General features: G+C 45.7%; 2 protein-coding genes across 2 annotated transcripts in view; both read left to right on the plus strand.

The window, feature by feature from the left end:
• Positions 1 to 20887, plus strand: part of LOC122490979 — a 44191-nt gene that overhangs the window by 23094 nt on the left and 210 nt on the right. Inside the window, exon 6 of the mRNA XM_043593286.1 lies at positions 6182 to 6255. Coding sequence (XP_043449221.1) covers positions 6182 to 6231 — 50 coding nt within the window. The 3' untranslated portion in view covers positions 6232 to 6255. The remainder of the gene's footprint in view (positions 1 to 6181; positions 6256 to 20887) is intronic.
• Positions 20521 to 20887, plus strand: part of BOC (BOC cell adhesion associated, oncogene regulated) — a 36128-nt gene continuing 35761 nt past the window's right edge. Inside the window, exons 1-2 of the mRNA XM_043593287.1 lie at positions 20521 to 20606; positions 20776 to 20849. Of these exons, the coding sequence (XP_043449222.1) occupies positions 20521 to 20606; positions 20776 to 20849 (160 nt within the window). The remainder of the gene's footprint in view (positions 20607 to 20775; positions 20850 to 20887) is intronic.

Consider the following 20887-nt stretch of genomic DNA (forward strand, 5'->3'; position numbering starts at 1 on the left):
GAGCTCTTCGAGCCCGAACTTTATCTCTGGATTCTGAGGACCTAGGATCAAATGGGTGTTCAGTAAACATTGACTGACTTGTAAGACAAGTCATTCCGCGAGACAGGGAGGGAGGGGGGCTTCCATCTGGGCAGGTGCAAGTCATGTGAGTGCTTAGTTCACCGTTTGGGGAGCACTTCACCCAAAGTGGGCGGATGGTAGGATTCAGAATTGGATAAGACATGATTATCTGAACCTGGGGAATCCTGAGCGTGTGGAGGGTTAGACATCATCATTCTAGAGGGAAGGGGCTCCTGCTTTTGCCTAGGAAGAGGGAAAGAAGAATGCAGCAACAAGAAACAACACGAGAGAGCTGGACTGAGGCTTCTCTCTGCCTGGCCCCCGGAATCTGGAGCCCGAGGGCTGTGGGTGTGGTGGAGCGGGCTCTGGGAACGGAGGCTCCAGCCCCAGACCCGTTTCTCTGGGTGGCCACAAACAGCCCACAAGCCGCCTGCACCACCAGGCCTGCGTGTCAGTCCAAGTGCTGTGTTATTTACTGTGGAGTTGGCAAGGAACAGGGTTCCTTCGAGTGTGGGGAATGGAGTCCACTTCCAGCCTTCGCAGTGCTGGGCAGCTCCGTGGCTCTGTACCCCTCTGGGCAGGGCTGGGGACGTCAGTGGATAGGAAATGGGGTGTTGGAGGAACATGAGGGCAGATGCTGCAAACACGTCCCTCTCAGATCCAACCCTGGGTGTAGCCAGCGGGGGGCCTCCGAAGGCCTACAGCAGACCCCAGGGAAACTCTCCAGGCCCTGACTTTCATCAGTGACCTGCCCCGCCCCACTCCCCGCCTGCTCTTTTTCAGTTTAAGCTCCCAGCCCTGTCCTCCCCTCCCATGCACGCATGATGTGTGTGTTAGTGTTTTAATTTTTATTCTTGGCAGAAGTTAAGACACAAGATGGATTTGGAAGGAGATGAAACCAGTCTGGGTATATGTTGGGCAGCAGCAGCTTCATTCCTGGAGTGGGTGGGCCGTGGAGGGGGAGGGGTTGGGGTGGGGAGCTGTCTCCTCCTCTGGTAGGGACCATACTGAAAATCCTGTCCTCTTTGGGGAAGGCCGGCAGCTAGAGGCTGTTAACCCTTTGGGACATCAAGGAGACAGTTCCAGTGGAGCCAGAACCCTCTGGTCCAGTATGGTGTTAAGTGGGTGTGGGAGCCCTGGATGGTCAACGCCTGTCCCACTTCCTAGTGGTCTGTGAGCCCCGGGAGACTGCTCTGCTTTGTGAAGGGAGTCCTCACTGCTATTTCAGGTTCCGATGTGCAAGCACTAGAATGCACTTGTGCTTGAAAAATTCCTGTCTTCTGGTAACGTCCCAGGCCCCAGAAGTAGTGGTGATGGCCCCAGACTGGCAAGGGTTACTGTGGCCCAGGAACCTGTTTGAATCTCATTTTCTACCGCGGAGGCTCTCTTGGCCCCCAAAGTAGGTGCTCTTCCCAGTGGTGGCCTCTCCTTGGGTTTTTATTTCTGGGTGAAGAATCTAAAAGTCCAGAAAATATCTGAGGGAATCTAAGAGAAACTTTGAGAAAATGTTTTTTTTGTTTGTTTTTTAATTTTTTTTTAACGTTTATTTATTTTTGAGACAGAGAGAGACAGAGCATGAACAGGGGAGGAGCAGAGAGAGAGGGAGACACAGAATCTGAAACAGGCTCCAGGCTCTGAGCTGTCAGCACAGAGCCCGACGCGGGGCTCAAACTCACAGACGGTGAGATCATGACCTGAGCCGAAGTCGGACGCTTAGCCGACCAAGCCACCCAGGCGCCCCAAAAATGTTTTATTCCTTAAAAATATATTAAGATACTCAATTTTGGGAATTGAAAAAAAAATTAGCTTTAAAAATTACAAGAATTTCTTTAAAATAATTTAGTAAGGAACATTTTTATACAAAATGCTCAATTCCAACGACGGCATCTAATGTAACCAAGGCATTTCTGATAGACATTCTTTATCAAAATGGTCCCCCAAACCACGGCAGAAACACCCAGTGGTTCCCCAGCTTGGCTGCACCTTATAGTTTCCAGGAAGGAGGTTGGAAATACTGATGCCTTGCCCCCGCCTCCACGGTGGGTTTATATTTATTTGTGTGAGGTGCTTCCAAGGCCTTGGTGTGTTTCAGTGTCCCCAGATGATTCTTCTGTGCAGCCAGAGTTGGCAACCTTCGATCTAATGCTTGTGTAACAACAGGAGGAAGATGAGAGAGGCCAGATTAAGAAGTGGAAGAGTTTTATTATCTCTTGCTGCATGCTGGTGCATAGAACTTGGATCCAGACCCAAAACACTGCTGCCAACTTTTGGATGAGATTCAGGCACTCAGACCTCAGGGCTGACTCTGAGTGGGGTTGGGGGCGACGCGTCTTCAGGAGGAGGCAGATGCAGCAGCGTGCAGTGTGGGACCTGCCAAACCACTCCCTCTGAAAACATAGTAGCTAGAGCATGACTCCGACTCAGAATGACTTTGGCTTTTTCCAGCCTTTCTGAGTTCCTTCTTTGGAAAACGGCTCATTGTCTGCTTGAAGTGACCAGGAACATCAAGACCCAACAGTCAGAGGAAGGAGAAAACCCCTGGCTTTGAAGCCTTCGCCTGAGCAAGATGCTTAATCTCTCTAAGCCTCAATCACTGCATCTGTAGAATAGGGATGGAAGTACGGCCTACTCGATAGGGTTTTTAGAGGTTAGACAAGATAATGCATGTGTACACGGTCCCACATGGAGTAACTCAACAGATGGTCGAGTACTTTTCTTTGATTTACACTGACTGATGATTTCTTCTAATTGTAAATATCTGCCTTAATCTCATATTGCAACACACCTGGTAGGTTCCATTTACTACATCTCAATGAATTTTGATTACATTCACAAATCAGTTAAATTAGGAAATCAGTAATTTAGGAGGAAAAGAGAGTCTTGAAATGTTCATGTGCCCAACACGATAATTTCAGCAAACTAACTTCTTGGTGGATACCTTACAAACCAAAGGAGTTGATTGTTAGAGATAGACACAGGAATCTCTTTGGATACGACAACGGGACAAAGAGCAGTCTTTTTATGGCCCAAGGGGTTGTTGGGTATTGAAGTCCTTGGCCTGTGGGAACATTAAATAGCAGTGATCACATCCTACTTGGATATAGCTTTTTTTTTTTTTTCAAATTTATCTTTTGAATTACAGAAGTGATAACTACATAGCTAACCACTTTGAATATTTCTGAAACATTTAATGTAAAAAGTACAAATCCCCTAATCTTCAAACATAAATGATGTTAACATTTAAGTGTCTCATGACCTCCAAATAACTATACCCCACATATCATAATGCAATTTTTTAAATTACAAAAATGGAATCATGCTGTTTTACAAGTTGCTTTTGGGATATCTTCCAGGAACCTCTTAGGCCAGCATTTCCCAAAGTATATTTGGTGAAATTCTCCTCACTAATGGTACTCTGAGAAAAAAGAGTAGTGTGGTCAACTAAGTCCGGGCCTGTGGTCATGTAAGTCCAGGCCTGTGGTTAAGTGAGTTCAGACTTCAGTGCATACTCTATCCCCCTCTTGGTGATTCATGATACATAACAGCATATTAAAGGCTCTGAAAAGGCCTGTAGTAAAAAAAGAAAGCTAATTAGTTTTTCGTAACATAGCATTTCCCTAAATTCTTCTTTTTTTTTTTTTTAAGGTTTTTTAATGTTTATTTATTTTTGAGAGAGAGACAGAGAGACAGACAGAGTGTGAGCCGGGGAGGGGCAGAGAGAGAGGGAGACACAGAATCCGAAGCAGGCTCCAGGCTCTGAGCTATCAGCACAGAGCCTGATGCGGGGCTCAAACTCATGAACCATGAGATCATGACCTGAGCCGAAGTTGGATGCTTAACCGACTAAACCACCCAGGTGCCCCCCTAGATTATTTTTTCTATCACATTTTAACATCCAGTAGTTTTAAAAGTGCCCTTTTAGGCATTCCTCTCTAACATCTCCTTCACCTATTTCCCTCTTCCCTCTGTGGCATAATCTTTTGGGGTAGGCAGGAGGAAAGGAGCTCATCTATTCATTTAATCAGCAAATACTGATTGCACTCCTACTATGTGCCAAGCATTGAGATGCTGGGGACACAATCATGAGCAAGATAGCAGGCTCTCTGCCCTCAAAGACGTTCAGTTTCCTGCCTGCGCGGTGATGGGATTAGTCATACCAGGATGGCTTGCACCTGGGAATGGCAGGGGATCCTCTTTGCAGCTGTTGGAGCCCGGGAACAGCAGGCTAGAATTATCCCCACCCCCGCTGCTCCTGACCCTTCACCACGCTGCTCCAATTCCCCACTCTCTGCCCCTGCTATAAATAGTGATGCCTGACCCAGCTGGCAAGACTCCATGTGTTTGCTTACTCTGCATGTGCCAGCCCTGCACTGAGGCCACTGTGCTTTACAAGTTGGAGATGGAGTAGGGGGCTTCCAGCAGAAGCAGGAACTGACAGACGGACCGAGGCGTGCTTCAGGTTTCCAGATGGGTATTTATTTTACATTTTAGGTGATTTAAAAGAGCTTTGTAATTGAGAAAAAGTGGGGGTGGGCTGCAGACTAAATGTGTATATTTGGGGGTCAAGGAAATGGTGAAGAAAGTGGGTTTGTATGAGGTCAGATGGGAAAGAAAGTAAACTGTCATGGTTATGAAGCACACTTCCCAGTTGGAACTGGAGTTGTTTGCTGTGTGGGCACACGTGTGCACACATGTGTGTGTATGCACCTCTGTTTTAGAGGTTGTGAATGCATATGCCCAGAGAGCAAGTGGGGGTGTCTGGCCCCTGAGATATTACCTATTCGTAAGACTCCTTTGTTGAGATACGAGGGATAAATCTGCAATGAGGATCAGACTAATGAAAAGTTTTCTTAAGGGGAATTCCTAAAGGGAAAGTAACCCTAAAGGGAATTATTCAAATTTAATAAGTGGTTGTCACTTATTGAGCAACTACTTTGTACCAGTCATTATTCTAGATTATTTACTAATGTGTTTTTTTCTTCATCATCCCCGTGTGTGATAGGTTTTATTGTCCTACATCAAAGTCATTCCTTCTAAGTTCAGGGTAAGAGTTTCTGGCTCGCAGAAAAGTCTAGGAGAGACCTTGTCCTTGTCACTGTGCAGTCAGATGCCAACTATAGACCGGTAGCTCCTGATGTCCCATCGTGGCCCTGACTTCAGCTAAGGTTGGCTATTTTACTCCGAGGCTTAGCTGTTCATTTGAACGCTTCGGATTTCCTGTCAGCACGCATGAGCCTGTTAGAGCGTAGTGTATGTGTTGGTATGTTGGGGTTGGGGCTGCTCTTGCCCAGCATTTGGTTGAATCAGTCTAGGAACCAGGAACCAGATAGACCAAGAAGCAGCAGCCTGATGGTCATTCATTCTGGGTCCCAGAACCTGAGTCTGGATTTGAGTCACGTGGAGGGTGTGGATATGCACCTGGTGGCATTGGTTGCCTAATCATCAGGAGGAGAGGGTATGGAGAAGGACTGTAGTTGACAGCTAAATTGGAGTTGGTGGTGATTATGTCACCTAGCAGAGTAAATCAAAGTCTTTTCAGCCCCAAAGCTTCCTAAATGTCCAGCTTCTCCTACTGAGGAAAAGCTCCCTCCTTGACTAGATGACTAGAGTTCTTTCCTATCTCTGCCATGTCCTTTGTGTCTCAGGTGGTTATTGGTGCACTCAACAGGTATTTGCTGAATACCTGGCACTATTTTACGCATTGACAGTGCCCTTGTGAATATCCTCACCATTCCTGATCCCTGAAGCCTTTGTTCTAGTAGCCAGGCAGACTGAAAATAGTGTGATGGTACTTGCACAGGGGAAATGCAGGACTCTAGGGGGATAAGAGCTGGGTTCCAAACCACTGCCTGACACACAGCGGGTGCCGGGGACCTGCCTCTTGAACGGAAGAGCATTTCCTCAGGTGCATACTTCTCTTCACATTTTCTGCCCCACCTCCTCCTTGGCAAGCCGGCCCCCACCCACCTCATGCTTGGATGCCATCACAGGAAAGATCTGTGTCATGCTTGCCTTCTCCACTTAATAAGAACCCCAGACCAGATCCTGGTGGGAGATGGGAACAGGGATATCAGACACTCAAGCATCATCTTCCCCAACTCAAGCAAGTTCTGCTTTGCAGTGAGAGTACCTTTGGGGGTTCGTCAGAGCCAGACTCCAAGGATCCAATAGTTGGACTTGGAAAAGCCCTTGGAGGTAGGTCTTTATAGCTTATCAAACATTCACTGAGCACCTACTATGTGTCCAGAAGAGAGACTTGTAAACAGGTTACGATACACTGTGGGGGGTGACGGTGACAAAGCTGAGGCTTAAGAGATCCTTGTTGACCTCTGTTAGCTCTAAGCCTCTATCCTACCTTAGCTGATGTACTGTGATCTTCTAGGACTATGCTAGGAATAAACATGGATGATAGAAAGGGGCTTTATTGGAGGACTGACCTTCTGTACTGAGCAGGGCCTGAGAATGTGCGCGTGCGTGCACATGTGCACGCTCAGCTGTGTGACCCATTTCTTTTGTCAATCCCCTAATGCCTTTGTTAGTGGGTCTGGTTCCTTGCCTGTGTTGAGTAAAATCTATGGTTTATCTTTGATCTTTTCCTGAGGTCGTGATGCATGTTAATTTTGGTGTAATAGAAAGATGTTGTCAAAGCTGAACGTTGACTGGGTTCCAAGTTCTTTAAGGGTAGGAGGCTGCCTCCACTCTCTGGCAGTGTGTGGCACCTAGTGGGTACTCCGTGGGGGTTTGCCGAACTGACCTGAATTCTGCCCCAGGGACTGTACTTCTCATCAGGTGTGACTTGGGGTTGCCAGCCGCACTGCCTGCTCTTAGCGCGATCGCGATGGTTCTGTGGAATGCCCTCGTTTGTCTTTCTGTGCTTCTGAGGCAAATCCTGCTACTGCTCCTGATGATTCGGGGAAGATGCTGTCTCTGTGGTTCTGTGTATGTGCAGACTGAGCAGTGCTTGCTCTCTGGTGTGCTTGCAGGCATTATACTTCCTGTTCTGAGGGCTCCATTGCTTTCAGTGGATGCTTTCAGATGGAGTGGAGTCCTGGCCTTAGGTAGTAAGGCTTGTGTTAACACACTGATCGCTTAAACGGGATCATTTTTCCTTTTTCCTAAGAGAGAACATTAAGCAGTTAAGATCTACTTTCAGCGCTCAGGTCCTGGAACAGGTTTGTTTTATATACCCTGTTTGTGCTTTCTATCTGGACTCTAATTAATGCATTTTACATTGACTCTTTTGTCTGCCATGAGCACCAGAAAGTTTGAGAGTGGATGCTCCTGTTTCCTCTCCAGTCACTATGTTACCATTTTACTTCATTGTTTACCTGTGTGGCTATAGCCCTGGCCTTGGGCTGTAATTAGAAACAGGTAGGTGGAAAAGAGCAGGTGGCTTTGTTGTGGCTTTGTTCGCTTGCTGATGAGGTTGGAGGTGAGCTCCTTTCTGGGGCTGGGAGGGGGGTTAGAAGGAGGGATCAGGGGAATGTTTTCCTCTCTATAAACACTTCTTTGTAACTTCTTGTCCCAAATGACCTATTGTCTGATGAGGATCTTTTCCCCTTTCTCTGTGAACATGTAGAGACACTACAGAGAAATTATGATCATTATCATCATTATCATCATCAAGAGAGTGCAGAGAGAGGGCATAAACAGGGTGAGGGAGAGGTGGTGGGGAGCAGTTATTAGCTTCAGTGATGTAAATGTGGGCTAGTGTTGGATGGAGGATAAGAGGCTGGAAACCAAGTCTTGCCAGAAACTTGAGAACACTATAGCACTGTCCACAGATTTATTGTCCCACGGGGCTATTGTGAAGCTCTGTAAAACACTATATAGGATATAGGTATTACTGCTTCTATTTTCCAACAGAGACTATCTCTTGAACTTGTGATGTGTGTGTGTAGTGCAGCAAAATCAGGCCATTGCTTAATTTTGGACAGCCTATAAGGAACAAGCAGAGATGGTACCACATGTGTCTGGAGTTGTTAAAATGCAACATCTTTAAGTCTTAAAGGACATTCATCGAGGGGCGCCTGGGTGGCGCAGTCGGTTAAGCGTCCGACTTCAGCCAGGTCACGATCTCGCGGTCCGTGAGTTTGAGCCCCGCGTCAGGCTCTGGGCTGATGGCTCAGAGCCTGGAGCCTGTTTCCGATTCTGTGTCTCCCTCTCTCTCTGCCCCTCCCCCATTCATGCTCTGTCTCTCTCTGTCCCAAAAATAAATAAACGTTGAAAGGAAAAAAAAAAAAAAACATTCATCGAAAAGCCCCCTCGGTGGCAGTGCTACTGTATGAAATTAGACCTCCAGTGAATGGCTTTCAGCAGAAAAGTTCCAGGACACCCTCAAATTATTGTGTGATTGCTATATGCCAGGCTGCTTTCACACTCAATCTCATTAACTCTTTTTAGCAGCTCAGAAAAGCAGGTGTTTACATTTTCATGTTCACAGAGAGTAAACTGAGACTCGGTGATTAAGCACTTTACCCAAAGCTGCCGTCTACCAAGGGAGAGAAGTGGCACAGCTCATATCTAAACCCCAGCCTCATGGTTTCTTAGTACCTGATCTTGCTGAGTCCCAACATCATCACTTAGCAGAAGAGCAATTCTATAATAAAAATTTGAGATGACTCCTAAAACCGTAATGTGCTAAAGCATTGAGAAGGGCTTTGATAACCTCTCCCTCCATCTGTAAAGTGGGGACAGTAACGCTCCCTGGGTTGTGAAGATTAAAACTGATCACATGCATGAAGCCCCCAGCACCCGGCTTGGAGCTCAACACATTTAGCTGCCTTTCCCACATCTCTGCTCTTGTTCCTCCTCCCTTCCCCATGCTTTCTCTTCAGGCCCGAATCCATCCTTCTCTTTCTGACTCAACAGTGTTCTGATTTCTTCTTCTCCCATGTCTCCATGCCTATCTCCTTCCACCCTGGCCTCAAGGTTAGGGTCATATTGATAATGGCCAGATATTACCTACTCACAATATCCTCCTAGATTAGATTCCTTGCAGTTCAGTGGCTGCAGGAAGCCAGATGTCTCAAGCTTGGTAGGGTGTTTGTTTTGGGAAGAGAGATAAGGAAAACCAAGAAGGTTCTTGAATGAGACCCCAAGCCATAGGAGTGTCTGCAGAGGCACTGACTTCTGTCAAACAACTTGGCCCTCCCCTCCAGGGATGCCTACACTGTTCTAAGGGCCATTTGGTTTTGGGAAATAAGGGCCATGGTTATAGTCCTTTTCGTGTAGAAAAACCCCTTGGTCCCACCACTGATAACCCTTCTGTATGCATTTTTCCTATAGGTCCAAGGTCAGATAACAGTCCTTCTCAATCTCAAATTTCTAATCTGGACAAACCCTTCAGTTTAGCAAACATTGGCTGAGCCCCCGCGATGTGCCAAAGGTTTTCTGGATGCTAGGGTTACTAAGATAAAGTTAACACATCCTTGCCTTCAGGAAGTTTGTAGTCGGGTCAGAGGGTAGATATCAGAGGCACATTACGCACACATGATCAAATCCATAAATTATTATGGAAATGTTATAATGTGCAAAACACTGTGGAAGTCATTGGAGGCATCGTACGGTGACATTTGCAATAAGTTTTGAAGGACAATTAAGAATTCCCCTGATGCAATGAAGGGAGAAGGGGGAGGTGGTTTTGCTAGAAGAGAGAGTGTGAAAATGCAGCTTGCCCAGATTTGGGGGCTTGTGGGAGGAAGACCTGGAAAAGGTTGACTGTAGCCCACTTACAAAGAACCCGGAAGGTTGTGCGAAGGAGTTTGGACTTCATTTAATCATACTTAGATAGGAAATTGTGGAAAGTGGGTCTGTTAGTTGCTTTGTTTTGAACCAACCTGAAAAGAGAAAAAATCACTCCTACTTCCTTCACATTTTCAAATCAGCTGCTGGTGTTTCCTATTCCTTTCTAGGCCTCCCCCAACTGCTTACATGTTTTATGACAAAATGATATGTTTTTCCCTTAACATTCTTTACACATTTTTCATGTTGCTGCTTGACCTTTATAGTTACCATTTTAATGGCTGCATAACAATCCATCAATTATTTTGCTATACTTTATTTAAAGCACTAGAGGGAAAAGAACCAAAAGGGTTTTAGAGTTAGAACCTGTTCAAATCCTGACTGACTTACCATCTGTATAATCTTGGACAAACTACGTAACCGCTCTGAGTTTTAATTTCTTCATTTATAAAATGTGTTGATCATATATACTGGCCTTACAGGGCCATTGGGAGGATTATATCAAATTAGATGAATTATGAAGTGTGGCCTGGAGGAGACAGGCCACAATTCATAATTGTGTATTCAGTGGGTGGTAGCTACCCATTTATCATCTTTACTGATTGGCTGAGCTTGATGTTCTAGAAGGAAGGTAGGTGACGATGGGGAGGCAGATTAGATGGGGGGAGGAGAGCGTCAGGGAGCCAGCTGGAGGGCTCTAGGCCTGTGGTGTCCAGGAGTAGCCTTTACTACGTGTGACTGTTGAGCACCTGAAATGTGGGTTGTCCAAATTGGGATGTGTAGTAAATATAAAATACACACTAGGTTTAGGAGACTTAGTATGAAACAATATAAAACACCTTATTAATTTATATATTACCTATTTAAATTATACTCTTTGGGGTATATTGTGTTGAAAGATATTAAAAGTTATTTTCACCTGATGTAAAATGTGTCTACTAGAAAATTGTAAATGACATATGCGGCTTGTGTTGTGTTTCTCTGGCTGCCTTTGGTACTTTATTTTTATTTTCTGTTTTTAAGAGAGGGCACGCACGTGTGTGGGGGGAGGCACAGAGGGAGAGAGGGAGAGTCTTAAGCAGGCTCCACGCTGTGGCTCCCACGACCATGAGGTCATGACCTGAGCTGAAATCAAGAGTCGGACGCTTAACCAACTGAGCCACCCAGGTGCCCCTCTGTGGCTGCTTTGAATCCATATGACTGACCATAGATGGGAAAGATGGGAGGAGAAGGTGAAGTGGAATATATGTGTGTATGCTCAAACTAGTGGGTGTCCTCTGAACAGTGAAATGAAAAGCAAGTATTTGTTCTAGACCGGAGAAGCTGTCTCCGCTTTCCCCGAGTGGCCGTTCTGGCCTTTACCACATCATGCACGTCAGTGGTAAGATTATTGACCAGAGTGTCCATTGCAGGGAAGCCTGGGGAGAGCGTGACTGCTCTGCTGAGCTCCCAGAGTGCTTCAGGAGTGGCTTTCAGTGACGCTCCAGGCATCCCCACTCGCTCTTCTGTGGAGCACCTCTCTGTAACACATGCAGTATGTTGGGGTCGAACAACTGGGAATGAAACCATGCAGAAAAAAGGAAGTGGGAGGGGCAGGCTTCCTCTGTAGAGAGGATAAGTGCTCTGAGTCCTGTACAACCCTGTTCTTTTGCGTGTCTTCACCTTCTCTGGTGTAGAGTCCCCAGGGAAGAAGGATTATCACCTTTATGGGTCCCTCATGGATATAAATGGGTTTGATGCTGAGGCTGGCATTTCAGATAACCACATGCTGTTTAGGTGTTCTAGCCAGGAATTGAAATTGTACCTTGGCTCTTAAAGTACCCACTGTACCATTTCTTGGAGGGTTGTTAGGTAATATAGCCTTAAAATCAAGCTAAAAGAAGCAAAGAAAAATTGTAAGGACTTTTATGTACTTTCCTACTGTTGGTCTCCCCTGGGTTGAGCTCAGGAAACCACAGATTTTGGATGCATCTCAGTGGGGTAAGAGCAAGGCAAGTGGAAGATACCAGGTTTGGAGGGCAAAAACTAGACCACAACCGGCACCGGTATCTGCCTTGCTTGAGAAGTTTCCTGTGACTTAGCCTGTCTGACTGTGGCATTTGGTTGATGTGGATAACAAAAAGGCCTCCTGGTAGATACTGGCGTCACTGTGGCACTGTCACAATGGCATTGCTGTACCTTCGCTAGGAGCATTATGCTTCTGCTAAAGCACTGTTCCCCATCTGAACCCTGATTGTGGTCATCAGTTGGATAAATAAAGAGTTTCAAGTTCTCTGTCAGCAGTGGTGAAACTATAGGAGCAAATATGTGTTTTTTTCATTCAGCAACCATTTACTGGTCTCTTTCTACATGCTAGACACCACAGGGCTAATGTTTCAGCCATAGGGGTGTATACGAAGGTTTTGATAGCTTTTCTTTGCTTTTATTTTCTATCTTGATTTTAAATTTGTGACTTTTACAGTCACAGGACAAATGGCTTCCACGACTTACGAAACCGATGCTTTACTCTTTGAGGACTTCTTGTGTCCTGGTTACCGATTTTACCTTTTCTAAGAAACTGGGAGAAATGCGTCCTTTTCCCCTCCCACGTTATCAGCCCTCCTTCCCTTGGAGGCGTTGAGGAAGGATCACTTCTGCTCTCCAGGACTCCCAAGTCTCACTTCCAGCAGATATACTTATGACAAGGCTTAATCTGCTAGAGAGCCCGCTCCCCCAGTGCAAAGGGCCCTGCATGCCCTAGTTTGGCTCTGGCCGACTACAGCTGCCACCTTTTCCTCAGTGCCAGCCAGCCAGAGGAGGAGGTGGGCCCCAGCATGGCAGGCTGGTGGATCCTCTGCCCCTATAGGGATTTATTTATCTTTGAAGTGGTTTCATCCCATTGCGTGGCCTGTGACTTTTCAAGGCAACTGTGGGGAGCCGGGAATTGGCCGAAGGCCTGACACCTCAGGGAGGTAGATGCCACTGGCTTTAATGACCTTAAATTGACTGGCATTAGAGACTGGGGTGATGTTGGGAGACCTAGGCGTAGGTGGCAGAATAAATGAGAAGGTTTCTTTGCTCCAAGGCCCCGATGGGCCGTGTCTACCCACGACCCACCACATGCTCTCTTACACTCTAGCCAGCGCACGCGTCCCCTTGCAGGTGCCGCACCTCTCTCCCCACTCGACCGCCCTGGGAGCCCCACTTCTCCCTTCTCCCCACCAACTCCACGTCCCACCCCAGCACTGTCCTTCCCAACCCCAAAGCCCAGCCTTTCTGCCAGCTGAGACCTCTCCAGGTTAGAGCTCTCTGGGGGCCGTTCCTTTTGAAAGGAAGAAAGAAAGTAAAAGGGAGGAAAACCAGAAAGAAAGAGGAAAGCAGAAGAATGAAACTGGACCGAAGGGGCAGTGGTGCCTTGAGCTATCTCACTGCATTACAATGAATATGGACTCTATTAAGCTCCGTTCTGCCTGTTAGTGTTTCCCAGGGCAACACAGCCCCCATATGGCAAGCATGCAGCAGATTAGGGTAGGCCCCTGGGCCTCATTGAAGGCGGGGGGCTTGACTGGCAGTTGAACCCCCTCCCACCTCCCCCTACTCCTCACACTTGACACTGCCTGTGTTTATCTAAAGCAAGGAGGGAGGGGGGTGCTTTTGGAAGGTTTTTGTCCCTCAGAGGAGGGAGAGCAGGCTGGAGGCAGGGTGGGTAGAGGGAGGTTGACGGAGGAAGGTGGGGTGGAGGTGGGGTGGAAGGGGGATAGGCTGGGAGGGAAGACCTCATAAATATTCACGAGGAGTGGTGAATGGAGAGGGAGAAATAAAGCAGATGGAATCCCTGTTAAAGAAGGGCACAATCACCCTGTTTTGAGCCCTCCAAAAACAAAAAAAAGAAAAGGGAATGGCTTTCTAGGAGTGTAGGAGTTGCGTTTATCCAATTAGCAGGGTTGTCAAATTGAATTTATATGGAATAGGGTGGGGGAATTGAGAAGGGAGTGGAGAAGAAAGGAAGTGGTTTTCCTTTTCTCTTAAGGTTTGTGGGTTCCTCCTCCCCCCCTTATGGCTAGATTTTTAAATTTTTCTTAAAGAGAAATTGAAGGAAGGGGTATATGTGACAAAGAAAGGTGACTTCCCCGGTAACGTTTTCCTCAAGTGGTGCAGGTGGGAGAAAATTAGATTTTGTCCAGTGGGCAAATCAAGAGACCACATCGTCCTTTTCCTCAGAAGGCAGAGGTGGCTTCTCTCTGTGGGGGGGATTCCTCTGCAGAACCAAATGGTATGTCTAGACTCCTCCTTTCCAGTTCCATGGGTGGTAAAGCGGTTCGCCTACCTGGGTGGAAATAGACTCTGAACATGTTGGTTAGCAGCTTGTTGTAAATTTTGGGTTCAGTGAATGAGGAGCCCAGGTTGTGCAAATGCCACTTTAGTTATATATTCCCTCTTCAAAAACCATCTGTCTGTGGTGTTAATTTAAAATTCTTTTCCCTAGGCTTCCGCAACATGACCTGATCTCAATTTCCTACCTTGCCTCTTTCCATTCTTCTGGAAGTCTCAAAATAGAGCGCAAGCTCCACAGGGGAAATATAAGAAAGTCCATTGGAATAGGAAAGAAATTCAGCTTTCCTGATGTTTAATATTAAGCGTTGACACTGGTACCTTTAGCCTGTACATCACAGTAATGTGCACAACAGTAGCAAGAGATCTCTATGGTGTGACAGTGGGGACCACACTTGCTTATTCACTCCCCAGTTTTCCTGTTCTCTTAAGTGGACTTACAGGTTATAGAATTTAGTCTTAACTAAAATAATGCTCATGAAAGGACAAGGTGGCTTAAAGAGCTTGCTTCAAAGAAACTATGGCGGAAGACTATGCAGATAATCCAAGCACACGCTCACAGGAAGTAAAAAGCAGAGCTGACCCTCTTCAAGCCGCATAAGGAAGTAAAAATAATGATAATGGAACCCTATCTGATGAGAAGTTAGCAAAATATTTAACATTCGGGGTCACTGTTTGAAAGAGGTTACATCCATATCGGTAGGGACACACCTAATCCTAAATAGGCTTTTCTGTCTTAAGCTATTAGCTTTAATTATATTATAAAATAATCATGATCAATAAGTCATTGAAACACCGGTTCACTTTTACCTACTCTTTTTAAATTTTAGTTCGGCAGCCCATGCATTTAATTTATGAATAAACGTGAATGTAGTGAGGATATTTGCCCAGAATATTTTACTCATAAGAAAGCAAGATCAGAAAAGTGTGGTGACCACTGTTCAGATAAGCCTTCTGTAACAGCCAAATTGCTCGATGTACTGTCCTCCAGACAGATCTTTCCCACCAGCCTTGCCCTCAGCTCTTTACATATGCATATCCCAAGGGGCCTTCCCAACCCCTTATCCAGAAAACCTTTCCTGAAGACCCAATATTGAAAATGCTCCCTTCCTGCTGCTCTCACTTGCCACTGTAATCAGTTAAGTAAGGTTTTAGAGTAAAGAATGCTAAAGTTGTTACATGAGAGGAATCCCCAAAATTTCAGTGGTTTTTTGCAAACAATGGTTTATTTTTTCTCCTGTCCTAGATTGCATTGACTTCTTTCATCTTGTAGCTATGCTTTCTGGAACCTGTGATGGTCACCAGGACTAGAGAAACGGAGAAATGGAAGCAGAGCTCTGGTTCTGTAGCTCTTAATAGCCTTAGCCTAGAAGCGACTCTTGACATGTTCACTTACACTTGATTGGCCAGCAGTAGTCACATGGCTCTAAGCCAGCTGCAGAGGCAGCTGGGTAATGAGGAGCTTATGGATATGTGCTGAACACTGGCTGACTTAATCCCCCAAGCCGTAAGTTACTCAGGACAGAATCCATCTTTTAGTACAGGGACTTGCATGCTGTCTTCAATGGTAGATCACAGTATTATTTTTTCATACCTGATAATAGTGAAATTGTAATATAATTTTTTTAATAGACAAAATTTGGACAAGAAAGAAGCTAGAATTATATTTAGAGACTGGCTAGAACATGGCTCAAACTTAAGAATATCAAATCTTTGCTGTTCCCTCCTGTTTAACATCAGAGTGGTCTGGGTAGTTATTCTAGATCTCAGTCTAAAACTGTACTGCCCCATGTGGTAACCACCAGCCTATCTGGTAACATTAAAAATGTGGTTCCTCAGTCACATTACCCACACTTCAAGTATTTGATAGCCACAAGTGGCTAGTGACTAGCGCTTAGAGTACAAATACAGAATATTTTCACCATTGCAGAAAATCTGCGAACAACAGTAAGAGAATGTTCTAGATTAGGATGTAAATGGTAAAAGAATGAAAATAACCACAGAGAAAGTTATAGATAATGATCCAGATGCATCATTTTTCTGCATAAGAAAGTAGATTCAAAAATATTCCAAATTTAGTTCTAAAAGTAGTTCCAAAAAGTTGGTAAATATGACCTCAGAAACCATTTGTTGGGAGGCAGTACTGGAATAGTAGAGAAAGCCGGGACTAGCAGTCCGAAGGCCTGACTTAGAGTCCTAAATCTCTCTTAAGTAGCTGGGAGACCTTCTGCAAATCACTTAGCCTCTCTGCCCCTTGCTTTTCTCATTTATAACACTCCATACCCATAGGTGTTATTCTAAGCTATTATTTCATTTTCTCTGAGGTCCCTGCTAATTAAAAATTTTTCTTTTTAATTAGGTCTGTGGGTAAAAGTACAACTTTTTAAGTAAAAATGACCTTTCTTAAACCGTTCTCCTAAGTCTATTTAAACTCACATCTTCAGCCCTCTGAGAATTAGAATCACTTGTTTCCCTGAGATTTCCCCGATGTCACTCCTCTGAGCAGGAGTGCACCCTCTTTTTGAGGCAGGGGGGTGGCTGCCAGCACTCACCCCTGCCCCACTCTTTGCTCTCCCCCGTTGGCACTTGGGAGCATCTCTTATGAGCAAAACTTCTGCCTGCCTTCAAAGACCTTTGGGAAAAGTGAATCTTACTCTACAGAATTGGGAATTTGCAAAAAAAATAATAATAATAATAATTTCGGGTCAGAAATATTTCTTTTTTCCGGGGCGCCTGGGTGGCTCAGTCAGTTAAGCATCTGACTTCAGCTCAGGTCTGATCTCCATGGTTTGTGAGTTCGAGCCCCGCGTCAGGCTCTGTGCTGACAGCTCAGAGCCTGGAGCCTGCTTCAGATTCTGTCTGCCTCTCTCTCTGCCCCTCCTCTGCTTGCACTCTGTCTCTCTCTCCCTCAAAATAAACATTAAAATTTTTTTAAAAATATGTTTATTTTTTCATGTAGCTAGCTCCCCTGAACGAAACTTTGTCATGTCTTGTTCTTGTCACTGAAAGAATGTTTTGTTTTTGATTTTTAGAAATAGGTCCCTCTATGGTATCTGTTAGATCACATGCTCTTCTCTTTACCTCATCTTGGTTATTGGCCATAGGATATCCAACGGGTGGGTTTTGTGTTTAAGACCAGGAAGTCTTCCCTTCCTTTCCGAGAGAGAGCTGCAGTGCCTGGGGGATCAGGTCAGGGATGAGCTGTGGCCTCCCGTTCCTCTGTCTCACTTATGCTCCAGCCAGTCCTCTTGGGAGAAGGTGGAGCTGGCTGCCTCCTGCTTTTGATCGATTCTCAGTTGTTTGTAATTTTCTCACAAAATAAATACTCCGAGGCTATAATTTCTCATTGGTCTCAACCCCAGAAGTATATTCTGTTGTTGTTTTGGGAAAGTTTAAAAACGTCTGCTTGGTGGAGATTGTTTCAGTGGGAACATGTATGTCAGCAGTTAAATTTCTCAGATACCTTTTCTTTTTCTTGTCCAAATAACGCTTAAAACTAGCAAGTACCTAAGCCGCAGTCAGGAATTCTTGTCAATAATTTATTTTCCCTTTCCTCGGCTTCTGATTTCTCCCCCCTTTTCTGAGAAAATGCATAGAAAATGAGAAGGATCTAGATGCAGTTTGCATTGCCAAGAAAAATAACAGGCCTTACTGTTGCCTTCAACCAACTTTGAAATTGTACCTTGTTCATTTCACAGTGGGACAGAGTTACACTGCAATTAGGTATTCCAAATAAGCCTTAGTTGCCTTTTATCTTTATCATCACCACAAAATTCTCAGAAACTTAGGTCTCTGGAATCTAGACCAAGCTCACTAGGTAACTTGGTCCAGGAAGCAACTCAATTTTCCTAGCTGCTAAATATATGCATCACAGCTGTAGTGATCCCCTGCTTCCCTATTTTTGTCAGAGTTCTGCTTTTTGTGAATGAGGCTCCATGTGACCTGCTTTGGGGTCATTAAGTGGTATCTGCTTACAACTCCATAGTGGGGATTAATGAGCTAACTAACTCCTTTCTCCCTCTTTAGATACCTGCTTCCTCTCACTCTCTCCTGCTCCCCAAATCCATTCTTTTCTCCTGGTTGCTTATAAAAGCAGGATGGTGGCCGGCAGCAAAAGTGGGGTCTGTTTTCATTTTGAATCCTATAAATTACCAAGGGTACAGAAGTAACAGTAATTGTTTGGCTGGTCCTCATTAAGCAGGAGGGGGTCTGGGCTGAATTTCCTCAGTAAAACCTTTGTCGACTTTACAACCCAAACACCTCTGGAGCCCCCCCTCCCTGTGCTCAGATAAGAAACAGCCCCCGTGTCCTCTTTGTCTGCTTGTCTTCTCTTTGCCCATTATTGCTTTGTATTCATATTCTTCGTCCTTGCCTCCTCCTTCCTTTCTTTCCCCTCCTTCCTTTCTTGGGGCAGAGATGGAACAGGTGTGAACAGTCTTCTTAAGGAGTTGAGGAAGCTGGAACACGTCAAGATCAAGTTCCCTACAGTCCTCTAATTGGTAATTCATGCAGTGTTCTAGATAAATGTTACTTCATTGGGGAAAAGTAGAGAATTAAAACAAGTAGCTGGAAAATTCAGAGGACACCAAAAGCTTGCGTTTTGGTACTAGTTTATGAATCTATTAATGTAAATTTCCTCTAGAAACCACTGTTAAAATCCCTCCCCATTCTACAGCACACCTTCTCCAACTCTGTCTGCTAAGCACCCACCGGGTGCAGAGCACGGATAGAAAGAATGTGAAAAGGCTCCTCTTGTGGGTTAAAAGTACAGAGCTTTGAAAAGAGCCCAGCCTGGGTTTCATTCCCAGTCTCTGGTTCTGGGACCTTGGGCAAGTTACTGAGCTTCTGGAGCTCAGCTGCCTCACCTGTAAAATGGAGGATAACAATCCCCACCTTGTAGCGTTTGTATGAAGATTGAAAGAAGACTTGTGCAAAGAGCTTAGCAAGACTCCCTCCCACATTGCTGCCGCCCCAGCCACATTCCCCCTTTGCCGCTTTTTCCCTAATTGCACTTTGCTGATAACATGACTTATTGGGTTGTCTGAGAAAGAGTAAAAGTTCTCTCTACACCATGAGGAGATTATTGTAACTTGACAGGAAAAACGTGAAAAGCTTCCTCAAAAATTTTCTTTCAAACCTCCAGAAAAGGCCCCCTTGTCCTTTCCAGGGCAGTGGAGGAGTCTTGGGGGTCCTTTGTTGTCCAAGACATGAAGCAAAGGGAGGGATTAAGAATCCAGGGAAAAGGACTCCGCCTTGGAAAACATTCTGAACGTGAGTGTGGGGCTAGGGCCCAGATCTGGTTTGGAGGGGTGCTTGTTGGACAGAGCAAATATGACCCTCTTAGCCAGGTAAAAAAAAAAACAAAGGAGCCTAGAGAAAGGAAAAGTTGAGGCAAATCCCAAGCACTTCCTGGCACAGAGCAAGAGTCTTGAAGGCCAGCTTTCCATCTGCCTGTTGGGAGTGATGGGGTTGGAGGGCTGAAGACGGGCTCTTACAGCAGACTGTATAGGTGCCCAGAATTCCGGAGACTGGTAAGCACAATATTTCTCTCCATTGGGCAGCTTAGCTACTTCCCTTCACTTTTCAGTGGTGACTATAGGCCTTTGATGGGGTCCCTGGTTAGGTAAACGGGTCCAAGGGAGTGGACAGTTTGAATATAGGTCACCCTCCTGGAAATCTACCATTTGTATTGGCGCATGTGCATGGTTCAGGAAGATGCATCCACTGCCTAGATCACTGACATGTTACCTTTGATGTTATCTGAAGTTCGTTCTAATGCCTCCCTACCTAATAAGGATGTTGGCCTTGTTGGCCTAATGTTCTGTAAGTACGACAGTTCTGTAAGTACCACGACAATAGACGCAAATCTTGATTTAAGCCGTGACAGAGGTACGTGTTACAATGTACACTTGCCTGCATATGACTTTGGTGAATCTTTTAAGGACCATAGCTTAAGGAAGGAGGCATGAGGAATTACTGCTGTGGAAGATGCAGAGTCAAAGCTCCAGGCAGGCAGTAAGAGGGCGGCTGAGAGCGGAGATGTGCCATCCAGTAGCTGGAGGTACAGTGTAGTGTAGAGCCTCAAAGTAACGTTGTTCCAGGGGTGGGGATGCATCACGGACAATGGTCAAGAGTACAAATTTTGTAGAGATGGAAAACACTAGGATTCTAGCACCCAGGGGCAAGAGAAGGCGAGGGGCCTTGGTGATGTGTGACTTCTGTCTGTGTTTGTGTTTGGGGGGTAGAGGTTACACACAAGCTGAGGAGGGTAGGCTGATCCCAGGAATCGAGAGAGTTGATAGGAAAATAGGTGAGGAGCCAGGGGTGAATCAAAACAGGAGATCTTCCTGGAATCTCTGAGACTTCAGGATTCATTAGTAACATCCCCTACAGGAGGGGTTTGGCATGCATGACAGTATTGTCTACAGGTCTCGTACCAGCGGCATGGCATGCCGTGTGGCCGTGGACATCTGGCTTTCTGCAAGCAAATGGTAAAGATCACGTCATCCTTTCCAGCATGTGTGTGAGGCACTCACTGCCTGGAGCCCTGAACGTGGCTGCCGAGCCCAGCCCCTCTAGTCCTGGGCTCCCCTGCCCTTGTCGCTGCTGGTATGCTGCGCAAGGCTTTAGCTGTTGTACCACAATAAAATCCTCTTCTAGCTCAAGGGGTCTAAAAAGAAGCTTCTTCTGGATGAGAAGTGACATGACCGTGTTCCTTGGTCTTCCAGCAGCCGGTCAGGTCAACATTCTGAATGTTGCCAGCACGTGTGAT

This window comes from Prionailurus bengalensis, chromosome C2 (assembly GCF_016509475.1).
Source record: "Prionailurus bengalensis isolate Pbe53 chromosome C2, Fcat_Pben_1.1_paternal_pri, whole genome shotgun sequence".
NCBI classification, from domain to species: Eukaryota; Metazoa; Chordata; class Mammalia; order Carnivora; family Felidae; genus Prionailurus; species Prionailurus bengalensis.